This window comes from Nerophis ophidion, linkage group LG03 (assembly GCF_033978795.1).
Source record: "Nerophis ophidion isolate RoL-2023_Sa linkage group LG03, RoL_Noph_v1.0, whole genome shotgun sequence".
NCBI classification, from domain to species: Eukaryota; Metazoa; Chordata; class Actinopteri; order Syngnathiformes; family Syngnathidae; genus Nerophis; species Nerophis ophidion.
In genome coordinates this window covers 79,441,641-79,469,374 of record NC_084613.1, presented here as the reverse complement: position 1 = coordinate 79,469,374, position 27,734 = coordinate 79,441,641, and the positions used below count along the sequence as shown (strand labels likewise).

General features: G+C 39.8%; 1 protein-coding gene across 2 annotated transcripts; it reads left to right on the top strand.

The window, feature by feature from the left end:
- LOC133548821 (protein FAM163A-like) lies at positions 1-27,202 on the top strand. 2 transcript variants are annotated; one of them, XM_061893754.1, is made up of 5 exons: positions 1-403; positions 5,853-5,899; positions 18,482-18,579; positions 19,640-19,754; positions 26,427-27,202. In XM_061893754.1, exons 4-5 carry the CDS (start codon positions 19,662-19,664, stop codon positions 26,805-26,807), a joined length of 474 nt encoding a protein of 157 aa, XP_061749738.1. In that variant the 5' UTR covers positions 1-403; positions 5,853-5,899; positions 18,482-18,579; positions 19,640-19,661; the 3' UTR covers positions 26,808-27,202. The 2 variants fall into 2 exon arrangements, with proteins under 2 accessions (XP_061749738.1, XP_061749739.1); XM_061893755.1 differs by lacking the exons at positions 1-403; positions 5,853-5,899 and adding an exon at positions 6,214-6,332.
- The last annotated feature ends 532 nt before the right edge of the window (positions 27,203-27,734 follow it).

Sequence of the window (27,734 nt, the reverse complement as noted above, 5' to 3'; positions counted from 1 at the left end):
TCCCGCCCCGCCGGGACCACCAAAAAAAAAGGACCGAGCGTCCACCCCCCACCAGCACCACCACCACCAGCAGCGGGGAACCTCCAGCGCTGGCGAGCACAGCCATGCCGAGGTGTGACGCTCATTTGGCGGACCGCCGCCTCCTCTCCCGCGGGTCACGGAGGAGGACTCCCCGAGCAGATCCACAGGTCCTCGCCGGCTTCTGTCACTAAAGAGAGGCAGAAGGAGAACCAGCAGCAGCGGCGTGAGGACGATTATGATGTGATGGTTGTGGCGGGAGAGCAGAGGGGCTGCTGGTGGCGCTCATGACCGGGGAAGAGAGAGGATTGTCGGACCGACTTGGAGTTGGTGGGTCGGGGGGAGGAGACGATTAAAGAAGGATCTGCAGACATTTGCGTCGAAGGTAAGGACGAAGTCATTGCACACTTTTGCACATCTGCGGAACAATGAGGTCAATCAGTGACGTAACATCTGCCCTCAACTTAGTTCATTTCACACAATGTGCACCTTTTTTTTTTTTTATTATCTTATATTATCTACATATGTTCTAATGCACACTTAACACATGAACACATTTGTATTTTGTGCACAAATATGACTTTTTATACTACATGGCATATTTTGCAGGTGCGTACTATATTTACTCAACTGCAGAGAGTACCAGTTGTTTATTGATGTGTTTTACAGTAATATTTGTTATCATCAAGTGATGATACTAACGAAAAACAACATATTTGACATGCATTTTCAGCATAATTTGTATCATTTTTATTATATATATATATATATATATATATATATATATATACACACATATATATACATATATATATATATATATACATACATATATATGTATGTATATATATATATACATACATATATATGTATATATATATATATATATATATATACATATGTATATATATAATTTTGAATTTTTTAATCATGACAATATATATTTTTTAAATTATATGTGTGTATATATATATATATATATATTTTTTTAATTTTTTTTATTTTTTATTTGCAGAACAATGAGGTCAATCAGTGACGTAACATCTGCCCTCAACTTAGTTCATTTCACACAATTTGCACTTTTTAAAAAAAAATCATCTTATAGTACACATCTGTACTTTGTGCACAAAAATGACTTTTTATACTGGATGGCATATTTTGCAGGTGCGTACTATATTTACTCAACTGCAGAGAGTATCAGTTGTTTATTGATGTGTTTTACAGTAATATTTGTTATCAAGTGATGATACTAACAAAAAACAACATATTTGACATGCATTTTCATCATAATTTGTATAATTTTTATTATATATATATATAATTTTTAATTTTTTAATCATGATAATATATATTTGTTTTATTATATGTGTGTATATATATATATATATATTTTTTTTTTTTTTTTTTTTTTTTTTTTTAATCTGCGGAACAATGAGGTCAATCAGTGAGGTAACATCTGCCCTCAACTTAGTTCATTTCACACAATTTGCACTTTTTTTTTTTTTAATCATCTTATGGTACACATCTGTACTTTGTGCACAAATATGACATTTTATACTAGATGGAATATTTTGTACTTTGTGCACAAATATGACTTTTTATACTGGATGGCATATTTTGCAGGTGAGTACTATATTTACTCAACTGCAGAGAGTACCAGTTGTTTATTGATGTGTTTTACGGTAATATTTGTTATCATCAAGTGATGATACTAACGACAAACAACATATTTGACATGCATTTTCATCATAATTTGTATCATTTTTATTATATATATATATATATATATATATATATATATATATATATATATATATACATATATATATATATATATATATATATATATATATATAGCTGAGATAGGCGCCAGCGCCCCACGCGACCCCAAAAGGGAATAAGCGTTAGAAAATGGATGGATGGATGGATATATATATGAAATACTTGACTTTCAGTGAATTGTAGCTATATATATTTATTTTATTATATATATAAATAAAACAAATAGTTGAATTTCAGTCGGCCTCTAATAAAAACACAGTTGTTATACTAACTGTACTGTGCTTGCTGGTTACTAAAAAAACCCAACAACAACACTTACCTTTCACTATTTGAGTAACCTTTGTTCTGCCATTTATTTCTTCATTTTGCTCGTCGACGGTGTAATATATTGGGTTGGAGTCAATAACCAGGCGAGGTGATGAAATTACGTCTCTTTACTGTGGGCTTCAGAACAGACTCCCTCACTTGCCGTCAGGTGCACAACACCACGTAAATCGTTGGCCAATCAAAAAGCAACCCCATAACGCTATAGCCAACATCCACCAGGAGATGGCGACAGACAACATAGAATCACTCTATTACAGACGGCGTCGCCATGGCTGTAACTTCCTCGTTCTTCTGCTTCGTCTCCTTGTGTGTGCAGTTTTTTATTCAAATCCGTAGATGTTGTAACGTGATTGGGCAGGCAAGCTGTTTATATAGCGGGAAAACGGACGCGAAAACAGGCTGTCCCCATTCAGGTCCACTGCTTTCAAGGAGCTGGAGGGGGCGTGGCTTCCAGCTCCGGCTGAATTTCGGGATATTTTCGTGAGAAAATTTCTTATGGGAGGTTTTCGGGAGAGGCGCTGAATTTCGGGAGTCTCCTGGAAAATCGGGGAGGGTTGGCAAGTATGGCCTATATGAACCACAGCTGGAAAACACATATTACGTTCTAGGGGGCGCTATGGTTAAGAAACACTGGTATAAAGTACATGCCATCAACGTGCCGGGGACCATTTCTTCGCAAATAAACACGCCCAGGGCTTCCACGACTTCAGCATTATTTTTTATGCTTGTTTTTTTGCTGTTTTTTCTGCCAAACGTATAAAGCCGGTCCGTGAAAATTAATGCATACATTAAACCGGGCCCTGGTGGAAAAAGGGTTGGGGTCCCCTGCTCTAAAAGGCAGCCAAGGGATACATTAAAGGCCTACTGAAATGAGATTTTCTTATTTAAACGGGGATAGCAGGTCCATTCTATGTGTCATACTTGATCATTTCGCGATATTGCCATATTTTTGCTGAAAGGATTTAGTAGAGAACATCGATGATAAAGTTCGCAACTTTTGGTCGCTAATAAAAAAGCCTTGCCTGTACCGGAAGTAGCAGACAATTTGCGTGTGACGTCACGGGTTGTGGAGCTCCTCACATCCTCACATCGTTTACAATCATGGCTACCAGCAGCGAGAGCGATTCGGACCGAGAAAGCGACGATTTCCCCATTAATTTGAGCGAGGATGAAAGATTTGTGGATGAAGAAAGTGAGAGTGAAGGACTAGAATAAAGAAAATAAGAAAAAAGACAGGGCAGTGGGAGCGATTCAGATGTTATTAGACACATTTACTATGATAATTCTGGAAAATCCCTTATCTGCTTATTGTGTTAATAGTGTTTTAGTGAGATTATACTATCGTACCTGAAAGTCGGAGGGGTGTGGCCACGGGTGTGGTGACCACCAGTGTCTCTTAGGGAAGCCACGTTTCTCGACGAGGTGAAGCGAAAGCAGCCGGTCGGGCCGGGCTGAGCATTCCACGTTCGGGGGCGGCCGGTCAGAGGAGGCAAGACAGTCCGCAGCTGCCTCTTTGACAGGTGCACGATCAACGACGCAAGCTCCGCTCATGTCTACGGCAAGAGCCGACTTATTACCACAATTTTCTCACTGAAAACTACCGTGGTCGGGAACCATGTTCGCTTGACCGCTCTGTTCCATGGTAAAGCTTCACCTTCGGGAATGTAAACAAGGACACACCGTCTGCGTTTGTGTTGCTAAAGGCAGCTGCAATACACCGCTTCCCACTTACATCTTTCTTCTTTGACGTCTCCATTATTAATTGAACACATTGCAAAAAGATTCAGCAACACAGATGTCCAGAATACTGCTTAATTATGCGATTAAAGCAGACTACTTATAGCTGGGATCGGGCTGGAAAAAAATGTCCGCTACAATCGCGTCATCATACCGACGTTTTCAACAGGATACTTTGTGGGAAATTTAAAATTGCAATTTAGTAAACTAAAAAGGCCGTATTGCAGGGGTCGGGAACCTTTTTGGCTGAGAGAGCCATGAAAGCCAAATATTTAAAAATGTATTTCCGTGAGAGCCATATAATATTTTTTAACACTGAATACAACTAAATGTGTGCATTTTTAAGTAAGACCAACATGTTCAGAGTATAATAAATCCCTTATTCGTTTTAATAACATTCTTATTCTGAAGTTAACCAATAATAAATCGAATACTTCTTACCATTAATGCGACTTCTTGAAAAAGTCTGATAGAAAACGGATGGATGGATAAAATGCATGAGAACGTTTTGTATTTTGAATGTTATTTTTAGCTCCGTGCTTACTAGCGGAATTATTCATAATTATCGTGTTAAGCCAGGGGTGCCCACCGCACACTGAAAAATCAGAGCAAGCGGGGGCCATTTTCATAATTTTTATTTTAAAAACCAAATGTATAAAAAAAATATACATTTGGGCCTCCACTCAGTTATGATCCCGGGGACCCCAAAGGGTTTTGGTCCAAAAAAAATATTAAAAATGTGTCATTATTCAGTATTATAATTTTTTATTATTATGCAAGTTTTAAATCTCTAGATCAACATTAGAAATTTTTTTGGGAAAAAACACTAAATATGCAATATTTTCACCCAATAACTTTTTTAGGTGGGATGTTTGAGATTATATAATAATTGGAGCCTTAATTTTGGATTTTGATTCATTATTATTTTTGGAGCAATGACACTTCAAAACAAATCACACTAAAATAATTGGGGACCCAAAAGCGTCCTATTTATTAAAGTGTTAAAAAATAAATTGTAATTTTTTTTTTACTTTTAGCACAATAATCTCGTGATCAACTTCGGATATATCCGTCAATTTTAATTTTTATTGTTGTTTATGTTTTGTTTTGTTTGTTTTAGGCCCTTCTTTAAAAACAAAAACAAAAAAACAGCTCAGTTTTTTAAATGGTATAACACAAAATATGCAACATTTTCCCCCCAAAAAATATCTCAAAGTGGAATATTTAATGTGATGTAATCAAAGCCTTGTATCGGTCCATAATTCCAAATGACATTGTTTTGGATGTATTATTCTTTTTTAAAGAAAGAAACAGCCTGCATGGCAGCTTTGTGTTATAAGAGTAAGCATTGCAACAAATTTCTTGTTACATTTCACCTGTTTGCTCTTTTATACCACTTTTTATGTTTTTATTCTTTTTTAATTGTGTTCTTAAAATGTGCCGTGGGGCCGTTAAAAAATGACCCGCGGGCCGCACTTTGGATAGCCCTGTGTTAAGCAATGCCAGCTAAGGTTTATCAGAGAGCCGGATGCAGACATCAAAAGAGCCACATCTGGCTCGCGAGCCATAGGTTCCCTACCCCTGCGCTAGAGAATAAGGAGTGCTTGAAACTCCGCATGTCAACATCTTCGTTCGGTGCCACACCCAACAAAATGCCGAAGCAACCGTATTGGCATGTGTTGCGATGTTAATATTTCATCATTGATATATAAACTATCAGACTGTGTGGTCGGTAGTAGTGTTTAGCAGTGGACACACCTGTTACACTACGTCATCACCAAAACAACAACTATGCAGTCAGGCTAAATAAGCCGTTTTTTCAGATGTGGTTCAGTAACACCAAAATGTGTAGAAATGTGCAAAACTACCCCGAGAAGGGTTCAAACAAAAAAGCATGCTTAAAAAACAAAATAGTAGATAAACCAGGTGCTGGTTTCATTTAAAAGCTTCCTTGGTAGTTTCAAATCATCACTCTTGTGTTTTCCCAGAATGCTTTGCAGCCCCGAGGATGTCTTCCAGAGGGTGCCAGCGACCGGTAAGTCTTTTCTTTTTCTTACATTCTGATGCCAGCCTTCATCACGGCGTTATTAGTGGTCGTCATGGCAACCCCTCCAAACACCAAAGATGCCTCACTGATTGGATTGCTCCGCTCTTGTTTTAGACTACTTAGTCCTCCACTTTTCCTCCTCCTCATTGTGTTTCCCTCTCCTCACACGTTCACACGAGGGCTTTCAAAAAGAGAATTTTTTTTTTTTTTCTTCCACTTTCCTTTTTCCATCTGATACGAGCCGGCTAAATTGGCCCCACTGATGGAAAAATATTGTCCAAAGGAATGATACTTGAATAATTGAGGGCTCCGGGGGCTTTAAAATTGCAAAGGAACCCGCCGTGATTTCCTGCACGAAGTTGGAGGAGAAGGAGGACGCCTAAAGGAAATCTTCATATCATGACTTCAAGAATGGAAGCAGGTATTGCTCGATTTCTTACTCCAGTGGTTCTCAACCTTTGTGATGTACCCCCTGTGAATAATTTTTAAATTTAAGTCCTATATTGTTAAGAAAAAAGTTTTAAATAACACTAAATTGTCCCTAGTGTCTGCAATGAGGTGGCGACTTGTCCAGTGTGTACACCGCCTTCCGCCCGGATGCAGCTGAGATAGGCTCCAGCAACCCCAAAAGGGACAAGCGGTAGAAAATGGATGGAAAATGTGGTCTATTTTGATAAATAGGTCCTATATTGTTGAGGAAAAAAGTTCAAAGTCACACTAAATTGTCTCTAGTGTCTGCGATGAGGTGGCGACTTGTCTAGGGTGTACGCCGCCTTCTGCCCAAATGCAGCTGAGATAGGCTCCAGCACCCCCTGTGACCCTAAAAGGGACAAGCGGTAGAAAATGGATGGATGGTTGGATGGTCTTATATTGTTGAGGAAAAAAGTTTTAAGTAACACTAAATTGTTCCTAGTGTCTGCGATGAGGTGGCGATTTGTCCAAGGTGTTCCCCGACTTCCGCCCGAATTCAGCTGAGATAGACTCCAGCACCCCCCGCTACCTCAAAAGGGACAAGCGGTAGAAAATGGATGGATTGATGGTCCTATATTGTTGAGGAAATATTTTTTAAGTAACACTAAATTATCCTTAGTGTCTGCGATGAGGTGGCGACTTGTCCAGGGTGTTTCCCTGCCTTCCGCCCGAATGCAGCTGAGATAGGCCCCAGCACCCCTCGTGACACCAATAGGGACAAGCGATAAAAAATGGATGGAAAAATGTGTTCTATTTTGACAATTAGGTCCTATATAGTTGAGAAAAAAAAGTTTTAAATAACACTAAATTGTCCCTAGTGTCTGCGATGAGGTGGCGACTTGTCCAGGGTGTTACCCCGCCTTCCGCCTGAATGCAGCTGAGCTAGGCTCCAGCACCCCCCGCAACCCCAAAAGGGACAAGCGGTAGAAAATGGATGGATGGATGGTCTTATATTGTTGAGGAAAAAAGTAACACTTAAGCTTAAGTATAGCTCGGTTGGTAGAGTGACCGTGCCAGCAACATGAGGGTTGCAGGTTCGATTCCCGCTTCTGCCATCCTAGTCACTGCCGTTGTGTCCTTGGGCAAAACACTTTACCCACCTGCTCCCAGTGCCACCCACACTGGTTTAAATGTAACTTAGATATTGGGTTTCACTATGTAAAGCGCTTTGAGTCACTAGAGAAAAAGCGCTATATAAATATAATTCACTTCACTAAATTGTCCCTAGTGTCTGCGATGAGTTGGCGACTTGTTCAGGGTGTTCCCCCGCCTTCCACCGGAATGCAGCTGAGATAGGCTCCAGCCCCTCCCGCGACACCAAAAGGGACAAGCGGTAGAAAATGGATGGATGGATGGATGTCTCTAGTGTGTAAACGTGAGTGTGGATCTTTGTGTTGGCACTGCAATGAGGTGGTGACTTGTCCAGGGTGCCTTCCGCCCGAGCGTAACTGAGATAAGTGCCAGGTTCTCCCCGCAACCCCCAGAAGGATACGTGGTAGTAAATGGATGGATGTAAATATGCTTCTTCTTCATTACTACACTAACGTCCATTTTCCTTTTGAAGGGGACATAGTCCAGTGTCTCTTTCTGCGCTTGTCGCCGCCGCCGTTGTAAAAGCTGCACTGTTGCCCTGGTTACAACCGGGCTGGCATTATCATCCGTAAACATTATCGTCAGCGCGAGTTCACATCTGCATTATGCATAAAAAAGAGAAAGGCAAGACTGGACCTTTGTAAATTACCCACGTCTACATGCGGCTGCAAGTGAAAATGGTAACAAACAAAAAAAAGTCAATGCGTTTCATGTTGTTTATAAATGATTTTAGAAGTAATTTTGGAAAATTAGATGACAAAGCACATATTTTCCCCTTGTACAAACCGGCGGCGTTTCTGGATGTTGTTGATAAATGGCTTTCGCTTTGCATAGTAGAGCTTTAACTTGCACTTACGGATGTAGCGACGAACTGTATTTAGTGACAGTGGTTTTCCGAAGTGGTCCTGAGCTCATGTGGTGATATCCTTTTGAGATTGATGTCGGTGAGGGATCGAAGGTCACGGTCATTCAATGTTGGTTTTTTTTGGTTCATGCCGCTTACATGCAGTGATTTCTCCAGATTCTCTGAACAGTTTGATGATATTATGGACCGTAGATGTTGAAATCCCTAAATTTCTTGCAATTGCACTTTGAGAAACGTTGTTCTTAAACTGTTTGACTATTTGCTCACGCAGTAGTGGACAAAGGGGTGTACCTCGCCCCATCCTTTCTTATGAAAGACTGAGCCTTTTTTGGGAAGCTGTTTTTATACCCAATCATGGCACCCACCTGTTCCCAATTAGCCTGCACACCTGTGGGATGTTCCAAATAAGTGTTTGATGAGCATTCCTCAACTTTATCAGTATTTATTCCCACCTTTCCCAACTTCTTTGTCACGTGTTGCTGGCATCAAATTCTAAAGTTAATGATTATTTGCGGGGGAAAAAAAATGTTTATCAGTTTTAACATTAAATATGTTGTCTTTGTAGCATATTCAACTGAATATGGGTTGAAAATGATTAGCAAATCCTTGTATTCTGTTTATATTTACATCCAACACAATGGAAACTTGTTTTTTATGTACCCCAAACCATTCATTATGTGGCCATATTTTTGTCATATCTCTAAAAATGTTTAGTTTTTTCTTAAGAACATGTTGAAATTGTGATGTTTTGGAAAGGGCCAGTACAAGTGTTTCATGGTACGAGCTGCCACTCTAATATAAATCCAAATAATCAATTCCGGACACTCGAAAATACGAACACAACATACATTTTACAGAAAATAATTGTAGCTTATATGTAACAAATAATGGAAAAAATATTTATACATGACAAATTAAATTGATGAATGGAGAGGAGTCAGATGAGGTGGTTCGGGCATCTGGTCAGGATTCCACCCGAACGCCTCCCTAGGGAGGTGTTTAGGGCACGTCCGACCGGAAGACCCAGGACACATGGGGCGGTTTAGCTCGGTTGGTAGAGCAACTTGAGGGTTGCAGGTTCGATTCCCGCTTCTGCCATCCTAGTCACTGCCGTTGTGTCCTTGGGCAAGACACTTTACCCACCTGCTCCCAGTGCCACCCACACTGGTTTAAATGTAACTTAGATATTGGGTTTCACTATGTAAAGCGCTTTGAGTCACTAGAGAAAAAGCGCTATATAAATATAATTCATTTCACACGTTGGGAAGACTATGTCTCCCGGCTGGCATGGGAACACTTCGGGATCCCCCGGGGAAGGGCTGGACGAAGTGGCTGGGGAGAGGAAAGTCTGGGCTTCCCTGCTTAGGCTGCAGCCCCTGTGACCTGACCTCAGATAAGCGGAAGAAGATGGATGGATGGAATTCTAATTTACTAAAGGATAACCTAAAATCATCAGCCCGGAGGTTGGGTCTTAGGGCGCAGTTGGGTGTTCCAACAAGACAATGACCCCAAACACACGTCAAAAGTGGTAAAAGAATGGTTAAATCAGGCTAGAATGAAGGTTTTAAACGTGTGGACAATGCTGAGGAAACAAGTCCAATTCAGAAAACCAACACATTTAGCTGAATTGCACCAATATTGTCAAGAGGAGTGTTCAAAATTTCAACCAGAAGCTTGTGGATGGCTACCAAAAGCGCCTTATTGCAGTGAAACTTGCCAAAGGACATGTAGGAAAATATCAACATTGCTGTATGTATACTTTTGACCCAGCAGATTTGCTCACATTTTCAGTAGACCCATAATACATTCATAAAAGAACCAAACGTCATGAATGTTTTTTGTGACCAACAAGTATGTGCTCCAATAACTCCCATCAAAACAAAAAAAAAAATAGTTGTAGAAATTTCGGGAACTCAATCCAGCCATGACATTATGTTCTTTACAAGTGTATGTAAACTTTTGACCACGACTGTATACTCTTAACCTCAACATGTAATTGTAAAGAAAAAAAACCACATTATGATTTGTACATTTTCAGAATGTGCTTGTTCTATTTTTAAACAAACACAACAATCTGAAGTTGTCTTTATTTTTAAGTTATCATGCTGTGATTTCCTCCCATCTAAAATGAGTTTGACACCCCTGGATTAAACCTTACATAAACACCACAAAAAACCTAAATATCCAATAAAATGCACATTTTCGACAGAATTTGGTCATCGACAGCTTGCTACTTCTTACTTTTTCATCACAGGAAGCCATTTTTCTTGCTTTGATTTTTTTGACGCTATAAAATATATATTTTACTGGAAGAAAGAACACTTACATTAAATTAAATTAAAATAAATTACATTAAATTACGTTTAATTTAACTTAAAAGCCTACTGAAATGAGATTTTCTTATTTAAACGGGGATAGCAGGTCCATTCTATGTGTCATACTTGATCATTTCGCGATATTGCCATATTTTTGCTGGAAGGATTTAATAGAGAACATCGACGATAAAGTTTGAAACTTCTGGTGCTGATAAAAAAGCCGGAAGTAGCAGACGATGATGTCACAAGTGTGAGGGCTCCTCACGTCCTCACATTGTTTTTAATGGGAGCCTCCAGCAGCAAGAGCTATTCGGACCGAGAAAACGACAATTTCCTCATTAATTAGAGCGAGGATGAAAGATTTGTGAATGATGATATTGATAGCGAAGGACAACAGAAAAAAAATAATAATAAAGTAATAAATTCATAAAATAACCAAACTTCATGAAGGCTTTTTGTGACCAACAAGTATGTGCTCCAATAACTCCCATCAAATAACTCCCATATTTTTGCTGAAAGGATTTAATAGAGAACATCCACAATAAAGTTAGCAACTTTTGGTCGCTAATAAAAAAGCCTTGCCGGTACCGGAAGTAGCAGACGATGTGCGCGTGATGTCACGGGTTGTGGAGATCCTCACATCCTCACAATGTTTACAATCATGGCCACCAGCAGTAAGAGCGATTCAGACCGAGAAAGCGACAATTTCCCCATTAATATGAGCGAGGATGAAAGATTCATGGATGAGGATAGTGAGAGTGAAGGACTAGAAAAAAAATAAAAACAGGCGAGGGCAAGTGAGAGTGATTCAGATGTTTTCGGACACATTTACTAGGATGATTTTGGAAAATCCCTTATCTGCTTATTGCGTTACTAGTGTTTTAGTGAGATTAAATAGTACCTGAAGTCGGAGGGGTGTGGCCACGGGTGTTTTCACGCCAGAGTCTCTGAGGGAAGTCACGCAGCTGCAAGCTCCGCTGATCTCCGGTAAGAGGCGACTTTATACCACAATGTTCTCACCGAAAACTGCCGGTTGACATGTGGTCGGGATCCATGTTCGCTTGACCGCTCTGATCCATAGTAAAGCTTCACCTCCTATTTGTACCTCCTTTGTCTTGTGTCAGTTGCTGGATCATTGTATTGTATTGTATTGTTGTTGCCACATGTCACTCTTGTCGTGCTACCTGTCATGTCGTTTTGTTACAGCTACTACCTGTCGTGCTACATTTTGTCATGGTCGTCGTAGCGGTAAGCTGTTTCTGTTAGCATTAGTTATTTCCAGTTTTTCTGTTTGCTACCTACTAGCTTCCATGCTAAAGTTCCTTTTTGTTTTCTAGCTTCCAGTGCTAGCTCCCTTAGTTTGTTATTCCGCCCACGTGCGTGCTTTTTGTTTGTTCTTGTTTAGTTTTAATTAAATAATGTTTTCATATTCTATGCCTGCCTCCGTCTCTGCATCTTGGGTTTCATCAACAAATAACTCTGACAAGTTTATATATCAATGATGAAATATTAACATTGCAACACATGCCAATACGACCGGTTTAGTTTACTAAATTACAATTTTAAATTTCCCGGGAGTTTCGTCTTAAACGTCGTGTAATGATGACGTGTACGCAAGACGTCACGGGTTTTTAGGAAGTATGAGCGCTGCACACACACACAGCTAAAAGTCGTCTGATTTAACGGCGTAATTACACAGTATTTTGGACATCTGTGTTGCTGAATCTTTTGCAATTTGTTCAATTAATATAAGTCAAAGTAGAAAGATGGAGTTGGGAAGCTTTAGCCTTTAGCCACACAAACACACGGTGATTCCTTGTTTAAAATTCCTGGAGGTGAAACTTTCCTACGGATCAGAGCGAAAAATTGTGGTTAAAAAGTCAGTTCTTACAGGAGAAAAGCTGAGCTTGTACCGTCCATAGCTGCCGTCGACTCCCCTGAGACATTGGCGTCAACACACCCTTCCGACTATCAGGTACTATTTAACTCACTAAAACACTAGCAACACAATAGAAAGATAAGGGATTTCCCAGAATTATCCTAGTAAATGTGTCTAAAAACATCGGAATCCGTCCCAATGCAATCGCGTTTTTTTTAACTTTTTTATTTTTTCTAGTCTGTCGCTATCAATATCCTCAAACACGAATCTTTCATCCTCGCTAAAATTACAGGGGAAATTGTCGTTTTCTCGGTCCGAATAGCACTTTTTGTTGGAGGCTCCCATTAAAAACAATGTGAATATGTGAGGAGCCATCAAACAGGCAGGCTCTTAGCACCGAAAGTTGCGAACTTTATCGTGGATGTTCTCTACTAAATCCTTCTAGCAAAAATATGGCAATATCGCGAAATTTGTCAGGACTGTGACTTGGGTTTATTTTGCATCTTCGACGCGGAGGATGATTTGCACGAGCCAGGCGTGTGTTCAGGTACATGATTACGTTTATTTACACACTAAACACACAAAAAAAGGCAAAACAAAGGGCGCTCAGAAGGAGGTATGATTCTAGGCTACAAAATACAAACAGGAAACAAAAACACTTGCACGATGGCATGAATGAACTATAAACAAAAACAGCACGATGGCGTGGCTTTAAACAACTAAAACAAAACACTTACTGTGACCAAAAACAAGTGGCATGAAAAGCAAGGAGCATTTACAGCAGAAAATACATAGCAAAGTTCCCAGAACGAGGACAGAAACAGAATGGTATAAATAGCAGCTATGATGATTAGAAAAAGGTGTGGGACTGAGGGCTGGGCGTGACTTGGAGACCAGGTGGAAACTAATGGGTTACTATGGAAACAAACAAAACCAGGAAGTGCAAAACAGGAAACAAGAGTCCAAAAACAAAACAAACATGATCTAACTTAAACCTGAATTACAGGCATGACAAAATGATCTAGTTTGACACATAGAATGGACCTGCCTACTGAAAATCTTATTTCAGTAGGCCTTTAATTTTAATTTAATTTAATTTAATTTAATTTAATTTATAAACATGCAACTGGCGTGTGGGTTTGAAATGAAGATGACAAGAGGGTAAAAGCTGTATTTCAGACCGTTTTAGGGATTTCACTGCCATCCGTGCCTGCCTTAGATGAACATTTTAAGCCCACCTCAGTGGTCTAAGTGGGTTTATGCAACCTGGATCTCGGCCGGTTGCTCGGCAACCACACAGAGACAAGTGACTGTGTTCCCCCATGCAAACACGAGACACAAGCCCGGCTTACATACGGAATAATCCCCGTGAAATATTTTGCACCTTTTGTTAGTTTTTTTTTTTTTTGTTATTGGGATTCTTCAAGAAATGGAACATCATTTGATCACTCCCCCCCCCCCCCCCCTCACCTCTCCTTAAATAAAAGCAGGAGTGTTTCCTAAAAAAAACTCCTTCAGGTGTTTGGGTGGGAAAAAAATCATCAGCACCCACAGTCATGTGACTCTCACTTTTTGGCGTTTGTGTGTGTGTGTGTGTGTGTGTGTGTGTGTGTGTGTGTGTGTGTGCGTGACGGTTTTTCCCCCGCCGAGGAAGCAAATTAAAATATGACACCTCTCTCATCCGCTCATGGCTTCGCGCCGTGCAGAGGGACGCTAAAAATAGTCGCGTAAGAGGAGCGTGAAACCTCTTCACCCTCGCCCGGCGTTTGCAAACAGCACATGGCACAGGTCGACAAAGGATGACGTGACATCATCCCACCTCTTAAATTGTGAGCGCGCGCACACACGCAGAGGGGAGTGACGCCGCAAATTGTTGCAAAAAAAGCCCTGATTGCATCTGCTGCCGTCGTGCACGGTCAAGTTGCCTGCCAACTTTTTCTACTCCTCAACCCTTGTGCACAAATTGAAGAATATTGCAGTCTCCAACAACACATTTGTCAATATAAGCCGGTAGCAAATAATTCCAGTTGCATATTGCCTGCACATACAAAGTCTTCACTGAAAGTATGCGGTAACAAATGTGTCCGCGTCATTTAACTTGCTGCGTAATGACTTTAACTTAATGAATTATAGTGGCATGCGATGAGGGGGCGACTTGTCCAGGGTGTACGCCGCCTTCCGCCCGAATTCAGCTGAGATAGGCTCCAGCGACCCCCCGCGACCCCAAAAGGGACAAGCGTTAGGAAATAGATGGATGGAGTTATAATGGCCACTAGGTGTCCTTACCCCACCACTTCAACTTAAAGACAGCATAAATCAATTCCAAATGGTTGATAATGGATAGCTTAGTGGTCAATTGAAAAGTAGCTTGCCTGAAGAAAAAGCAAGGGCACCCCAGATGTATATTTAACTATATATATTTATATATATATATAAATACATATACATATACATATATATGTATGTATATATACATATATATATATATATGTACATATACATACATATATATACACACATATACATACATATAAAAGCCTCCCACTCGCAAGAGTCATTAAAATGTCTTACAACTTTACCACCACGCTTGACTTTATTGTGGCATGTTTTGCACTCCACCTCTTCATCTTTTTCGTTTTGTAGGGTAAAATAATCCCACACAGCGGACATTTTTACCGTAACTTTTAATTCACACAGCCGTCTGAACGGCTAGAACACGGACTTGTGGATGTTTTGAAGGTGTGCTGGAAAATGCGAAACGAAGTGTAGGCAGCAGCAGAAGAGTGAAATGTATTGTTTAAATTGGTGCGTTGGAAAACACGGACCGCACTTTATTCAAGTCCACGTTGAGGATGCAGGGTAAGGTAGTTTGAGGCGCTCGGACAGCGCAGCGTCCTGTTGTCTCTCGCCGTCTTTGTCTCACGGCGCATCCTGTTGGAAAATCTCCACTCTGAGCTTTTCTGCCCTAGTTCTCTTACGTGTTAGTCAAAAGAGTTTAGTTTCTTCTCCGCAATGATTGCATTTCCTTTTGTCCATGTGTGTAGAAGTCAGTCGCCGGGCTTCATAATTACTGCATAGGTGTGTGTGTGTGTGTGTGTGTGTGTGTGTGTGTGTGTGTGTGTGTGTGTGTGTGTGTGTGTGTGTGTGTGTGTTAGCAGCACATTACACTGAAAGGCCAGGAGGACTACAGTGAGAAAGGAAGAGGAGGTTTGGTATCGCTTTTAACGACATTAGCATGGCCCGCTGTGTTTATAATTTATTACTGTGATGCAATGGAGGAGCTGCAGACACACACACACACACACACACACACACACACACACACGTCTGTCCGCATAGTTTTAGCTCACACACACATTCAGGTGCGTTCACTGTTCTCGCAACCCTGTTGACATATTTGCAACAAAGCATAACAATAAAGTTACGGACTACCTTGACAATGTCATGATCCGCTACTTGGACCATGGCATATTCTGGTTTTATTCTGTTATTTTGTAGGGGTGTAACGGTACACAAAAATTTCAGTTCGGTTCCTACCTCGGTTTAGAGGTCACGGTTCGGTTCATTTTCGGTACAGTAAGAAAACAACAAAATATAATTTTTTTGGTTATTTATTTACCACATTTGTAAACAATGGCTTTATCCTTTTAACATTGGGAACACTATAATAATTCTGCCCACGTTAATCCACATTAAACTGCCTCAAGTTGTTGCTTTGATTAAATAAAATCACAAAACCTTTCTTCTACATATAAAAAGTGCAACATTAAACAGTTTCAAGTCTGTAGTTTATTTTTGTTTTATAAATGTTATGTTTTTGTCAACATGTGATAGCAGGGACCCTGCTATTCAAAACTAGGCTGCTACATTAAATAAATAAATAAATGGGTTGTACTTGTATAGCGCTTTTCTACCTTCAAGGTACTCAAAGCGCTTTGACAATACTTCCACATTTACCCATTCACACACACATTCACACACTGATGGAGGGAGCTGCCATGCAAGGCGCCAACCAGCACCCATCAGGAGCAAGGGTGAAGTGTCTTGCTCAGGACACAACGGACGTGACGAGGTTGGTTCTAGGTGGGATTTGAACCAGGGACCCTCGCGTTGCGCACGGCCACTCTTCCACTGCGCCACACTGTCCCTAATGATTAATGTAACTACAGCAGAAAAAATAGTACAATAGCAATAGGAGAGACTATTCATCCCTGAACACCATGGAGTTCATGTTAGTTCATGTGAAATAACACACGCACAGGGCTTTGCTGCCCCTAACACATGCACAAACACACACACACACACAGAAAAATGAGCTAACATTACGCTAAAAGCTAATTAGCCTTCACCTCAAGCCAGAACTGCGAGCGAGCTGAGCTGCAGTTTAAGTTTTAGAAGGTCAACGAGCTCATAGTGATGTTAGTAGTAGTTGTGACTGGGAAGTGTTTTTTATCATTTGGGGAGAGTACGATGTCCGCTGCTAAACACATATCTGCTCGACGCTGAAGCATTGACAACATGCGTTCTGAATACGCACTGCTGATTGGCTTTGTATGTAACCAATCAGATGGTTGTGTGGGCGGGACAATGCTGGGTGCTCAGACAGAGGCAGAAAGCAGAGCAGCTTGTTAAGACTTTAGCATACAAACTCGTTCGATACACCTCCGAACCGGACCGAACACCCCGTACCGAAACAGTTCAATACAAATACACGTACCGTTACACCCCTATTATTTTGTCTTCCTTAGTTCCTGGTGGCACTTCCTGTTTTGTTCTGTTGTCATAGTTATGTATTAAAGTCACCTGTCTTGTGTTTTTGACGCAAACCTGCCTCCTAATTTCTGTCCCTATTTAAGCCTGCCCTTTTTTGTCATTCGTCCTCGCAGTCTAATTTGCTGTCCAATGCAACAGGTGACGTCGCTATCCCCGCTTGTGGTAAAGACTTTGTATTCGTTAGCTTCCACGCTATTCCTGTGTTTGTTTACCTAGCTCACATGCTAGCGCTTTCAGTTATTTCTAGCTTCCACGCTAGTTCTGTTGGTTTTGTCTTTAGTGCCTTTGTGCAAGTGTTTTCCGTACCTAGTCTGTTTTGTAATATGAATAAATCATAATTTCTTACCTTCCCGCTGTGTCCATTCCGCCTGCATCAACGAGAGAACACAACCACATCGCCACAATGCCAGATAAGTCCCAATGTTACAGGAAAAAAAGGCCTAATATTAGCAGAAACATTTGTAATAGTATCAGAATCAGAAATAAAATGTATAATATTAAAAGAAAAAAATCTGGAATATAGAAAAATGTATTATTATGAATTATTTATATACATGTAATATATGAGAATAATATTGGAATATTATCACACAAGAGTAAATATATATATATACTTTTTTTGAAAGAAGTATTAACTTGCATACCAGTAATATTTTGAGTAATAACACATTTTACATATTCCTTATATCATAAAGTGAAAAAGAAAAAAACTCATAAAAGGCAAAAAAAAAAAGTAGTAATTTGAAGAGAAAGTTGTGATATTTTAAGAAAAAAATACAATAAATAATATTTTAGGTATCAAAGTCCTAATATTGTGAGAATATAGAAGAAAAATATTATTTTTAAAAAGTAATTAAATGATGAGAAAACTTTTTTTTTTTAAATTCTTTTCCAATTTTGTGGAGTAATTCCTGATTTTTACAAGAATGAAGTTGGGGTATTCAGAGAAAAAAAAAAACTGTCATATTTTATCCCAGTTTTACAAGACCAGAATAATTATAGTTGTACAGTAATTTCTTGAGTAATAATACATTTTATATAAGTCGTATTATGAGTAGGAGGAAAAAGGCACAAATGTGATGAATTATTTTCCTTTTTTAAGAAAAAAAAAAGCCTTTTAATTATGAGAAAAAACCTTGACAAGTGAAATAATTTGCCTATTTTTCTGTCTACAGGTTTCCGGAGAGAAAGCGGACATTTAAAGTGACATCGTCCACTTTGTGTCATGACGTCCCACCTTCTCCCGCCCTTCCATCTCTGACTGTCTGCTAATGTAAGTCGTGTGTGTGTGTGTATGTGTGTGTATGTGTATGTGTGTGTGTGTGTGTGTGTGTGTGTGTGTGTGTGTGTGTTTCTACCCTTCTTGAGACATCAACAAGGAAAAGTAGCTTCCATATGAGGAGGTGTGAACAAGTTAGGACCGAAATAATGGTCCCAATATGGAACAGCATTCCATCTAATAGAGAATGTCTCATTTGCACCCCCTGGTGGTGAAATCTATCAAAATAAGGGTGGTCCCAAAAAGGAGGGATTTTTCAAATTGACTGTGTGTCGGTTTTAAAAGTGCTCCCCCTCCGGTCAACATATGAAATAACAAGTGTGTGTAAAAATTTTAAGTGCTCCCCCTCTGGCCAACATTTGTAATTGTGTAAGAAATTGAAATGCACCCCCTTTTAAAAATGTAAAATAAATAAATAAAAAATATGGGGACGATATTTGATTATTTGGGACGGAGGGCCCCTTGATAACAAGATTAGGGGTGATACTACTGTCTTTAGGACCACGCGTCATAGGCCCCCGTTGGAAGCCTCTCATTTTTGCCCTGCCCTGTCACATGGATGCCCCGCTGTCCTGTCCAAACCTGCAAAGTCCCTTAAAACTCCTAAGTGGACCTTTGTAAAATAAATATGTATATCGAGACATACTGTAACAACTTGAAGTAAATAATGACGATTAAAAACCAATTACAAACAATTTTTTGTTTTTATTTAACTAAAAGCTTACCATTTTTATATTTGCATAACATAGTATGTATATTTTATTAATGTTCTGAATACAAATCTTTATATATCTAGAAAGGTTGGTCCTTAAAATGTAGGCATTTTTCGGAGGTCTCAAGAGGGTGCCAAATACAAGTGTGTGTGTGTGTGTGTGTGTGTGTGTGTGTGTGTGTGTGTGTGTGTGTGTGTGTGTGTGTGTGTGTGTGTGTGTCCACAGTTTCATCACTAGCAGTTCCATAAAGAGAGGCACCCATATATTCGTAACTAATATTTGATTGAGTAAGACATTATTGTGTCGCCCTCCAACATCCTCCTTGTGTTTTGTCCCCGAAGGGTTTGATGGAGATCTGGTCGAATGTCAGCGGGAACAATCGTGATAGCAGGAGGAATTCTTGCGGGAGTGATACTGCTGTGCATCGTAGCAGTCCTCTGTTACTGTCGACTCCAGGTGACCCCTCTGAAAGCTTTTCTAACCCGATGCTTCATTCATGCCAGCCAGAGTGAAGCAGCTCCTGTGTGCAGAAAAACACAATTAATATAAACTGAAATTAGCAGTCATTAAAGTCTGATAGTCTGAAACCCACTACTACCCACCACACAGTCTGATAGTTTATATATCAATGATGAAATATTAACATTGCAACACATGCCAATACGGCCTTTTTAGTTTAATAAAATTGCAATTTTAAATTTCCTACGGAGTTTCTTGTTGAAAACGTCGCGTGTTTGTGACGTTATTGGTTGAGCGGATATTTTTAGCCAAGCACCACTCACGGCTAAAAGTCGTCTCTTTTCATCGCATAATTACACAGTATTTTGGACATCTGTGTTGCTGAATATTTTGCGATTTGTTCAATTTATAATGGAGACGTCAAAGAAGAATGCTGTTGGTGGAAAGCGGTGGATTGCAGCTGCATTTAGCAACCGAAACACTGCCAGTGTTTTTTTGTTTGTTGTGAAGCTTTAGCGAACATGTTTGTCTACCACATGTCAACCAGCAAGTTTTTGGATGAGAAAATTGTGATATTAAGTCGGCTCTTACTGGAGACTTGTGCGGAGTTAGCGTCCTCCTTCTGTCATCTTGGCTTCTCCATTGACTTAATTCTCTCAGAGACACTGGCGGTCACCCCATCCCTCCGACTTTCAGGTATGACTTTATAATCTCACTAAAACACTATTAACTGTCACAGTCAGTCTGTCTGTTTTTCTCTGTGTCTTTGGGAGAGTGGGCGTGTTTTGGGCGTAGGCTTGGCTCCAGCTCTCAGCCTGACACAGCTGATCCCAGCACCCTAATCACTCACCTGCCTGCCATCAACTCATCACCTGCAGGCTCCAAATGTTTGGACTCCACTCGGCGCGATTGCCAGATCGTTTCACCTTGCTACATGTGTTCCCTACTTGCCGTATGTGCCTGCCTCGGCCTGCTAGCCACAGCCTGCTAGCCTCAGCCTGCTAGCCTCAGTGTGCTCTCCTGGACTGCAAAGCCTAGGACTACAAGCTGCCTCCTTTTCCCTCAGGTTTTATTAATAATAACCCTTGAACACTATTTCAGCTTGTCTTTACAGCATTTGGGTCCACCCATTTTACCCCCCCGTGACTATTAACACAATAAGCAGATAAGGGATTTTCCAGAATTATCCTACTAAATGTGTCTAATAACATCTGAATTGGTCCCACTGCACTCGCCTTTTTTTTCTTTTTTTTTTCTAGTGCTTCACTCTAACTTTCCTCATCCACAAATCTTTCATCCTCACTCAAATTAATGGGGAATTTTCGCTTTCTCGCGCTGCTGGTGGCCATGATTGTAATCAATGTGCGGATGTGAGGAGTCCTCACACCGGTGACGTCACGCGCACATCGTCTGCTACTTCCGGTACAGGCAAGGCTTTTTTTATTAGCGACCAAAAGTTGCGAACTTTATCGTCGATGTTCTCTACTAAATCCTTTCAGCAAAAATATGGCAATATCGCGAAATGATCAAGTATGACACATAGAATGGACCTGCTATCCCCGTTTGAATAATAAAATCTCATTTCAGTAGGCCTTTAAACACTCCAATACATTAAGGGAATAAGGTACCTAAAAATAAAGTCCTACTTTTAAAATAAATAGAAAAAGTTAAAGTACCAATGATTGTCACACACATGCACTAGGTGTGGTGAAATTAACCTCTGCATTTGACCCATCCCCTTGTTCCACCCCCTGGGAGGTGAGGGGAGCAATGAGCCCTACTTACTGTATATTGAAAAAAATGACCCCGAAAGGGACAAGCGGTAGAAAATGGATGGATTACTGTTTTTTTGCGTTAAATATATGTTGCCTGAGCTGCCAGTTTTTGACTGTAAAATCTACGGCTGGTGTTTTTAACAGTGTGTTACTGTAAATGGAAAGAGGGTACATTTGTTTTCCATCCATCCGTCTTCTTCCGCTTATCCAAGGTTGGGTCGCGGGGGCAGCAGCCTAAGCAGGGAAGCCCGGACTGCCCTCTCCCCAGCCATTTCGTCCGTTACAGACGGACAGGTGTCGCGGTGCGACTGCAGCCAGGCACGTTAGAAAATCCTTGTCTCCAAGGCAACATCTCTGTCGCTTTCACTCATTTTCCGCTTTTCCACTAATGCAGGGGTAGGCAACCCAGAACGTCGAAAGAGCCAATTTTGGACCGAAATAACAAAAATCGTCTTTGTCTGGAGCAAACGAGCGGGGTGGGGGGTTGGGGGGTTGGGGGGTGGATGGATACTGGGTTCCTCTGCTAGCATCACGCAAGTGACGTCAATGTTCGGCCCTCGAGAGCCATATACCACACCGTGATTGGTAGATTCCTTCAGCTCCGCACACAACGCTGTCAAGCGCCATTCATACAAAACTCGCGGGCCGCACTAACATTAAACTTTCATATAAAGGTGGGGGCCGCAAAATAACGTCTGGCGGGCCGCAATTGGCCCGCGGGCCGCGTGTCTGGGACCACTGCTTTAAAGACTTGTCTGAGTAAAATCACTGCAATATAGTTCCACTGATCAGCGTTCTTTAGCACACAGATGCCTCACAAAAGTTCCTTTCGTTCTTTTTTTCTCTCCATTGTCAAGCGCGTCGTCATAGAAACACGCAAGAAATAAGAAATAAACAAGTTGTCTTGTAAACTGGAATGGTTCCAAAACAAGGTTTTAGGAACAACCCAACTTTCTTCAAACAATCAGTGATTGACAGCTTTAAAAGTTCCAGGAACATTTCGAAAGTCCCACCTGGATCTAAAGAACTAAATCTACCCGTGTAGTTTTGATGGAAACACGGGGGGGATTTAATTTATTTATATTTAAATGGGAAAGTCCCTGTCAAAGTTCCAGCGGTGGAAAAGCGATATTGTTCTCAGTTGGACTCATTTCACTTAAATCTAACATTCCATGCTGCAAAATATTACAAATATTTATGATTTGTGCTAGTATCCTGTCTGAAGTGAAAATGTTGTATCGGGACATTAATTAAAAAAAAAAAATTAAGCCATAACATTATAAGATTTTTTTTTTTTTTTTTTTTTTTTAGGCAATAAAGATGTCATTGTTTGATTAAATTTAAAATTCAATTAAGAAAGCAGTTAGAGAAAAACAATTACATATTACATATTTATTTTTTAAATATAATTTTGAAGAAGGCCCTGTGATGAGGGGGCAACTTGTCCACGGTGTATGCCGCCTTCCACCCGATTGCAGCTAAGATAGGCACCAGCGCCCCCCGTGACCCCAAAAGGGAATAATCGGTAGAAAATGGATGGATGGATGGAATTTTGAAGAAATAAGTATGCAATTTCTTTTAGGAAGATTATAGTTGATTTATGTAATTTTTTGATTAAATTAAAAAATACAATTAAGAAAGCAGTTAGACAAAAACAATTACATATGAGAAACAGTTTTATTTTTTAGATATAATTTTGAAGAAGGCCCTGTGATGAGGTGGCGACTGGTCCAGAGTGGATGCCGCCTTCCGCCCTATTGCAGCTAAGATAGGCACCAGCGCCCCCCGTGACCCCAAAGGGAATAAGCAGTAGAAAATGGATGGATGGATGGATGGAATTATGAAGAAATAAATATGTAATATTTTTGTAGGAAGATTATAGTTGATTTAAATTGTGCATTTTTAGAAAAGTCTTAATTCTAAAAAAAATGATGAACTACCTTGACAAGTCCCAATGTTACAGGTAAAAAGGCCAAATAACAATAACCAAATTTGCTGTAGTATCAGAAAATGTATAAAATTTAATTTAAAAAAATAAAAAAGAAAAGAAAAAGACATGTAGAAATATGTGTTATTATTAATTATTGTTACACATTTATTACAAGAATAATATTGGAATATTATCACACAAAAGTATACATGTATATGTACTTTTTGTATATCTGTAATATTTTGAGTAATAACACATTTTACATACCCCTTATATTATAAATTGGAAACATTTAAAAAATCTTATAATTAACAGGCACAAAAAGTAGTAATTTTAAAAGAAATATTGTGATATTCTGGAAAAAATTTTTATTTTAAGTCTTTTAAAAGTCCTAACATTGCAAGAATATAGTTTTAGTGTCAGGAAAAAAAGTTAACATAGTAATTGGATTTTTAAAAAGTCATTAAATGATGAGAAAACATTTATTTTTCTAAATTATTTTCAAAGGAGTGATAATTTTTGGAATAATTCATTAATTTTTTACCAGAAAAAGGTTGTAGTATTCCAATCCAATCCAATCCACTTTATTTATATAGCACATTTAAACAACAATAACGTTTCCAAAGTGCCGCACAGCCATGTTAAAAACAATATTATGCTCCACCAATGACTGAATAAAACAAAAAATAAATAAAGATAAAAACAATATAAAAACAAATATGATTAAAAACTATTTTAAAGGGTAAAATCAATTAAAACAGTAAACTAAAAATCAAAGTGTATAAAAAACACAGAGGACAAGAGAGGACCACACAACTCACGTATTCAAAGAACAATATAAGTTGGAATAAAAAGTAACAACATTGCAAAAAAAAATCCAAAAAAACAACAACTTTATTCTCTTCTTAAACCATATTTCTTTTAAATCTGAAGACTCCTTTCTGACAACTTTATGACTGTGCTGTAACGAAAGGAGATTCCGGTGAAAATCACATGCAGTCAGGCCAGAAATATTACATATGACTTGAGAAATGCGGTACTTTCCACTGAGAGTCCGACAAGAGGAAGTAGAACTACAACCACAGAAACCACGGCAGCGCCTGCCCTAATTTTAACCTGCCGTTAATAAATGAAAAAGAAAACTCCTCATAAAGATACAAATCATGTATTTGATACAAGATTAAGTATTTTTGGTTGAATTATTTTAAGTGATCATCTTGGTATATTTTTGCAGAAAAAACTAAACATTTTCCAGTCAAAACTCTTAATTAAATATTTTCTTATTCAAACGGGTACATCAGGTCCATTCTATGTGTCATACTTGATCATTTCGCGATATTGCCATATTTTTGCTGAAAGGATTTAGTAGAGAACATCGACGAGAAAGTTCGCAACTTTTAGTCGCTCATAAAAAAAAGCCTTGCCTGTACCGGAAGTAGCAGACGATGTGCGTGTGTGACGTCACGGGTTGTGGAGCTCCTCACATCCTCACAATGTTTACAATCACGGCCACCAGCAGCTAGAGCGATTCAGACCGAAAAAGCGACAATTTTCCCATTAAATTGAGCAAGGATGAAAGATTTGTGGATGAGGAAAGTGATTGATTGATTGATTGATACTTTTATTAGTAGATTGCACAGTTCAGTACATATTCCGTACAATTGACCACTAAATGGTAACACCCGAATAAGTTTTTCAACTTGTTTAAGTCGGGGTCCACGTTATTCAATTCATGAGAGTGAAGGACTAGAAAAAAATATACATATACAGTGTGAGCGATTTAGATGTTATTAAATAAATAAATAAATGGGTTGTACTTGTATAGCGCTTTTCTACCTTCAAGGTACTCAAAGCGCTTTGACACTACTTCCACATTTACCCATTCACACACACATTTACACACTGATGGAGGGAGCTGCCATGCAAGGCGCCAACCAGCACCCATCAGGAGCAAGGGTGAAGTGTCTTGCTCAGGACACAACGGACGTGACGAGGTTGGTCCTAGGTGGGATTTGAACCAGTGACCCTCGGGTTGCGCACGGCCACTCTCCCACTGCGCCACGCCGTCCCTATTAGACAAATTTACTAGGATAATTCTGGAAAATCCCTTATCTGCTTATAGTGTTACTAGTGTTTTAGTGAGATTATATTGTACCTGAAAGTCGAAGGGGTGTGGCCGCGGGTGTGGTGACCGCCAGTGTCTCCGGTGGGAGGAGGTCACAGTCCGCAGCTGCAGGAGGACGCAAGCTCCGCTCATGTCTACGGTAAGAGCCGATTTATTAGCACAATTTTCTCACCGAAACCTGCCTAGCTTGACCGCTCTGTTCCATAGTAAAGCTTCACCTTCGGGAATTTTAAACAAGGAAACACCGGCTGTGTTTGTGGTGCTAAAGGCAGCTGCAAATACACCGGTTCCCACCTAAAGAACTAAATCTACCCGTGTAGTTTTGATGGAAACACAGGGGGGATTTAATTTATTTATATTTAAATGGGAAAGTTCCTGTCAAAGTTCCAGCGGTGGAAAAGGCATATTGTTCTCTATTGGACTCATTTCACTTGAATCTAACATTTCATGAAACAAAATATTACGTCGTTCTTCTTTGACGTCTCCATTATTAATTGAACAAATTGCAAAAGTTTCAGCAACACACATGTCCAGAATACTGGGTAATTATGCGATTAAAGCAGACGACTTATAGCTTGGATCGGGCTGGAAGAACATGTCCGCTACTACCGGTGACGTTTTCAACAGGATACTTCGCGGGAAATTTAAAATTGTAATTTAGTCAACTAAAGCGGCCATATTGGCATGTGTTGCAATGTTAATATTTCATCATTGATATATAAACTATCAGACTGCGTGGTGGGTAGTAGTGGGTTTCAGTAGGCCTTTAATACAAGTGACTTCCTTTGGTCCAGTGGCGCCCTAAAGCCCCGCCCCTTGTGCTTCTGTCCCCTCTGCAGTATTACTGCTGTAAGAAGAATGACTCCGAGGCGGACGCGGGCTCGCCGCCTCAGGCCGACCCGCTCGCTCACTTCCCGTGCAACACGTGCAACGCGCTGGCCAACGACGGCGCCGCCATCACGCCCGTCTCCCTGGACCAGTTGGACTGCGGCGCCGCGTCCTCCTCCCACCGCGGCAACGCCTGCCGTGCGTGCTCGCCATACACGCGCCGCGCCGCTATCGCCGCCCCGGAAATGCTCAACGGGGGCGAGCGTCTGGGCTTCCATACTTACTACGAGAACCCGGCGGCGTCTTTGCCGCAGTGCTCCGCCCCCTCTTTGAGCTACTACGCCCCCGCTGACGTGTTCCCGCCGCCGCGCTCCTACAGCACCCAGGTGTGACCTTTGACCTGGAGGAGGCTGACCCAGGCGACCAATATAAGGACGTGTATTTGTACTCCACAGCATGGGGCGCCTCCTGCTGGCACTGCCAAGCGTTTCTTTTAATGGCGGCAAAGTACTAACCCTTCCGGCAAATAATTCTTCTTAAATATTGTCTTCCTTCAGGACTTTTCCTGTTTGTGTCCCATGTTCCCTTGTTTGAACCCTTTTAGGGACAACTCAACTCAAAACAAGCAAACAAATTTCCCATGATGCAACACGTGTGTATTTTCAAAATGACAAAGTGTTTGTTAGTTGGACTCGTACACGCACCAAGAGGGAGTGGAAACTTACCCTAGCCAATCAGTCAAGAGGATTCATTAAAAAAAAAAAATAATACAAAAAAAATCTACAAAGTGAAAGATATATATATTGAAAAATAAAATGTAATTTATTAGTATTTTATATATATATATATATATATATATATATATATATATATATATATATATATATATATAAATGTACATACAGTATGTATGTGTATGTATATATATATACATATATATATTGTGTATATATACATACATATAAATATACATATGTGTGTGTGTATATATATATATATATATATATATATATATATATATATATATATATATATATATATATATACATATATATATATACACACACACACCATTGTATGTATGTTTCATGATTTTATTAGTTGTATGTTTTGTCAAAAATAATACAATATTCTCTTGAGGTCCAACAGTATAGCAATGGCTGTCCTGTAGTGAGCGCATTTTTGAATATTTTTTTAATTTAGATTTTTTTTTCCCTTCAAATGTTTTAACTTTGATTCGCTCACTTCCAATGCACTGAAGAAATAATTATAGTTATTATTAATTGTTTTTTTAAACAACAATTTTCAATTTGTATTCT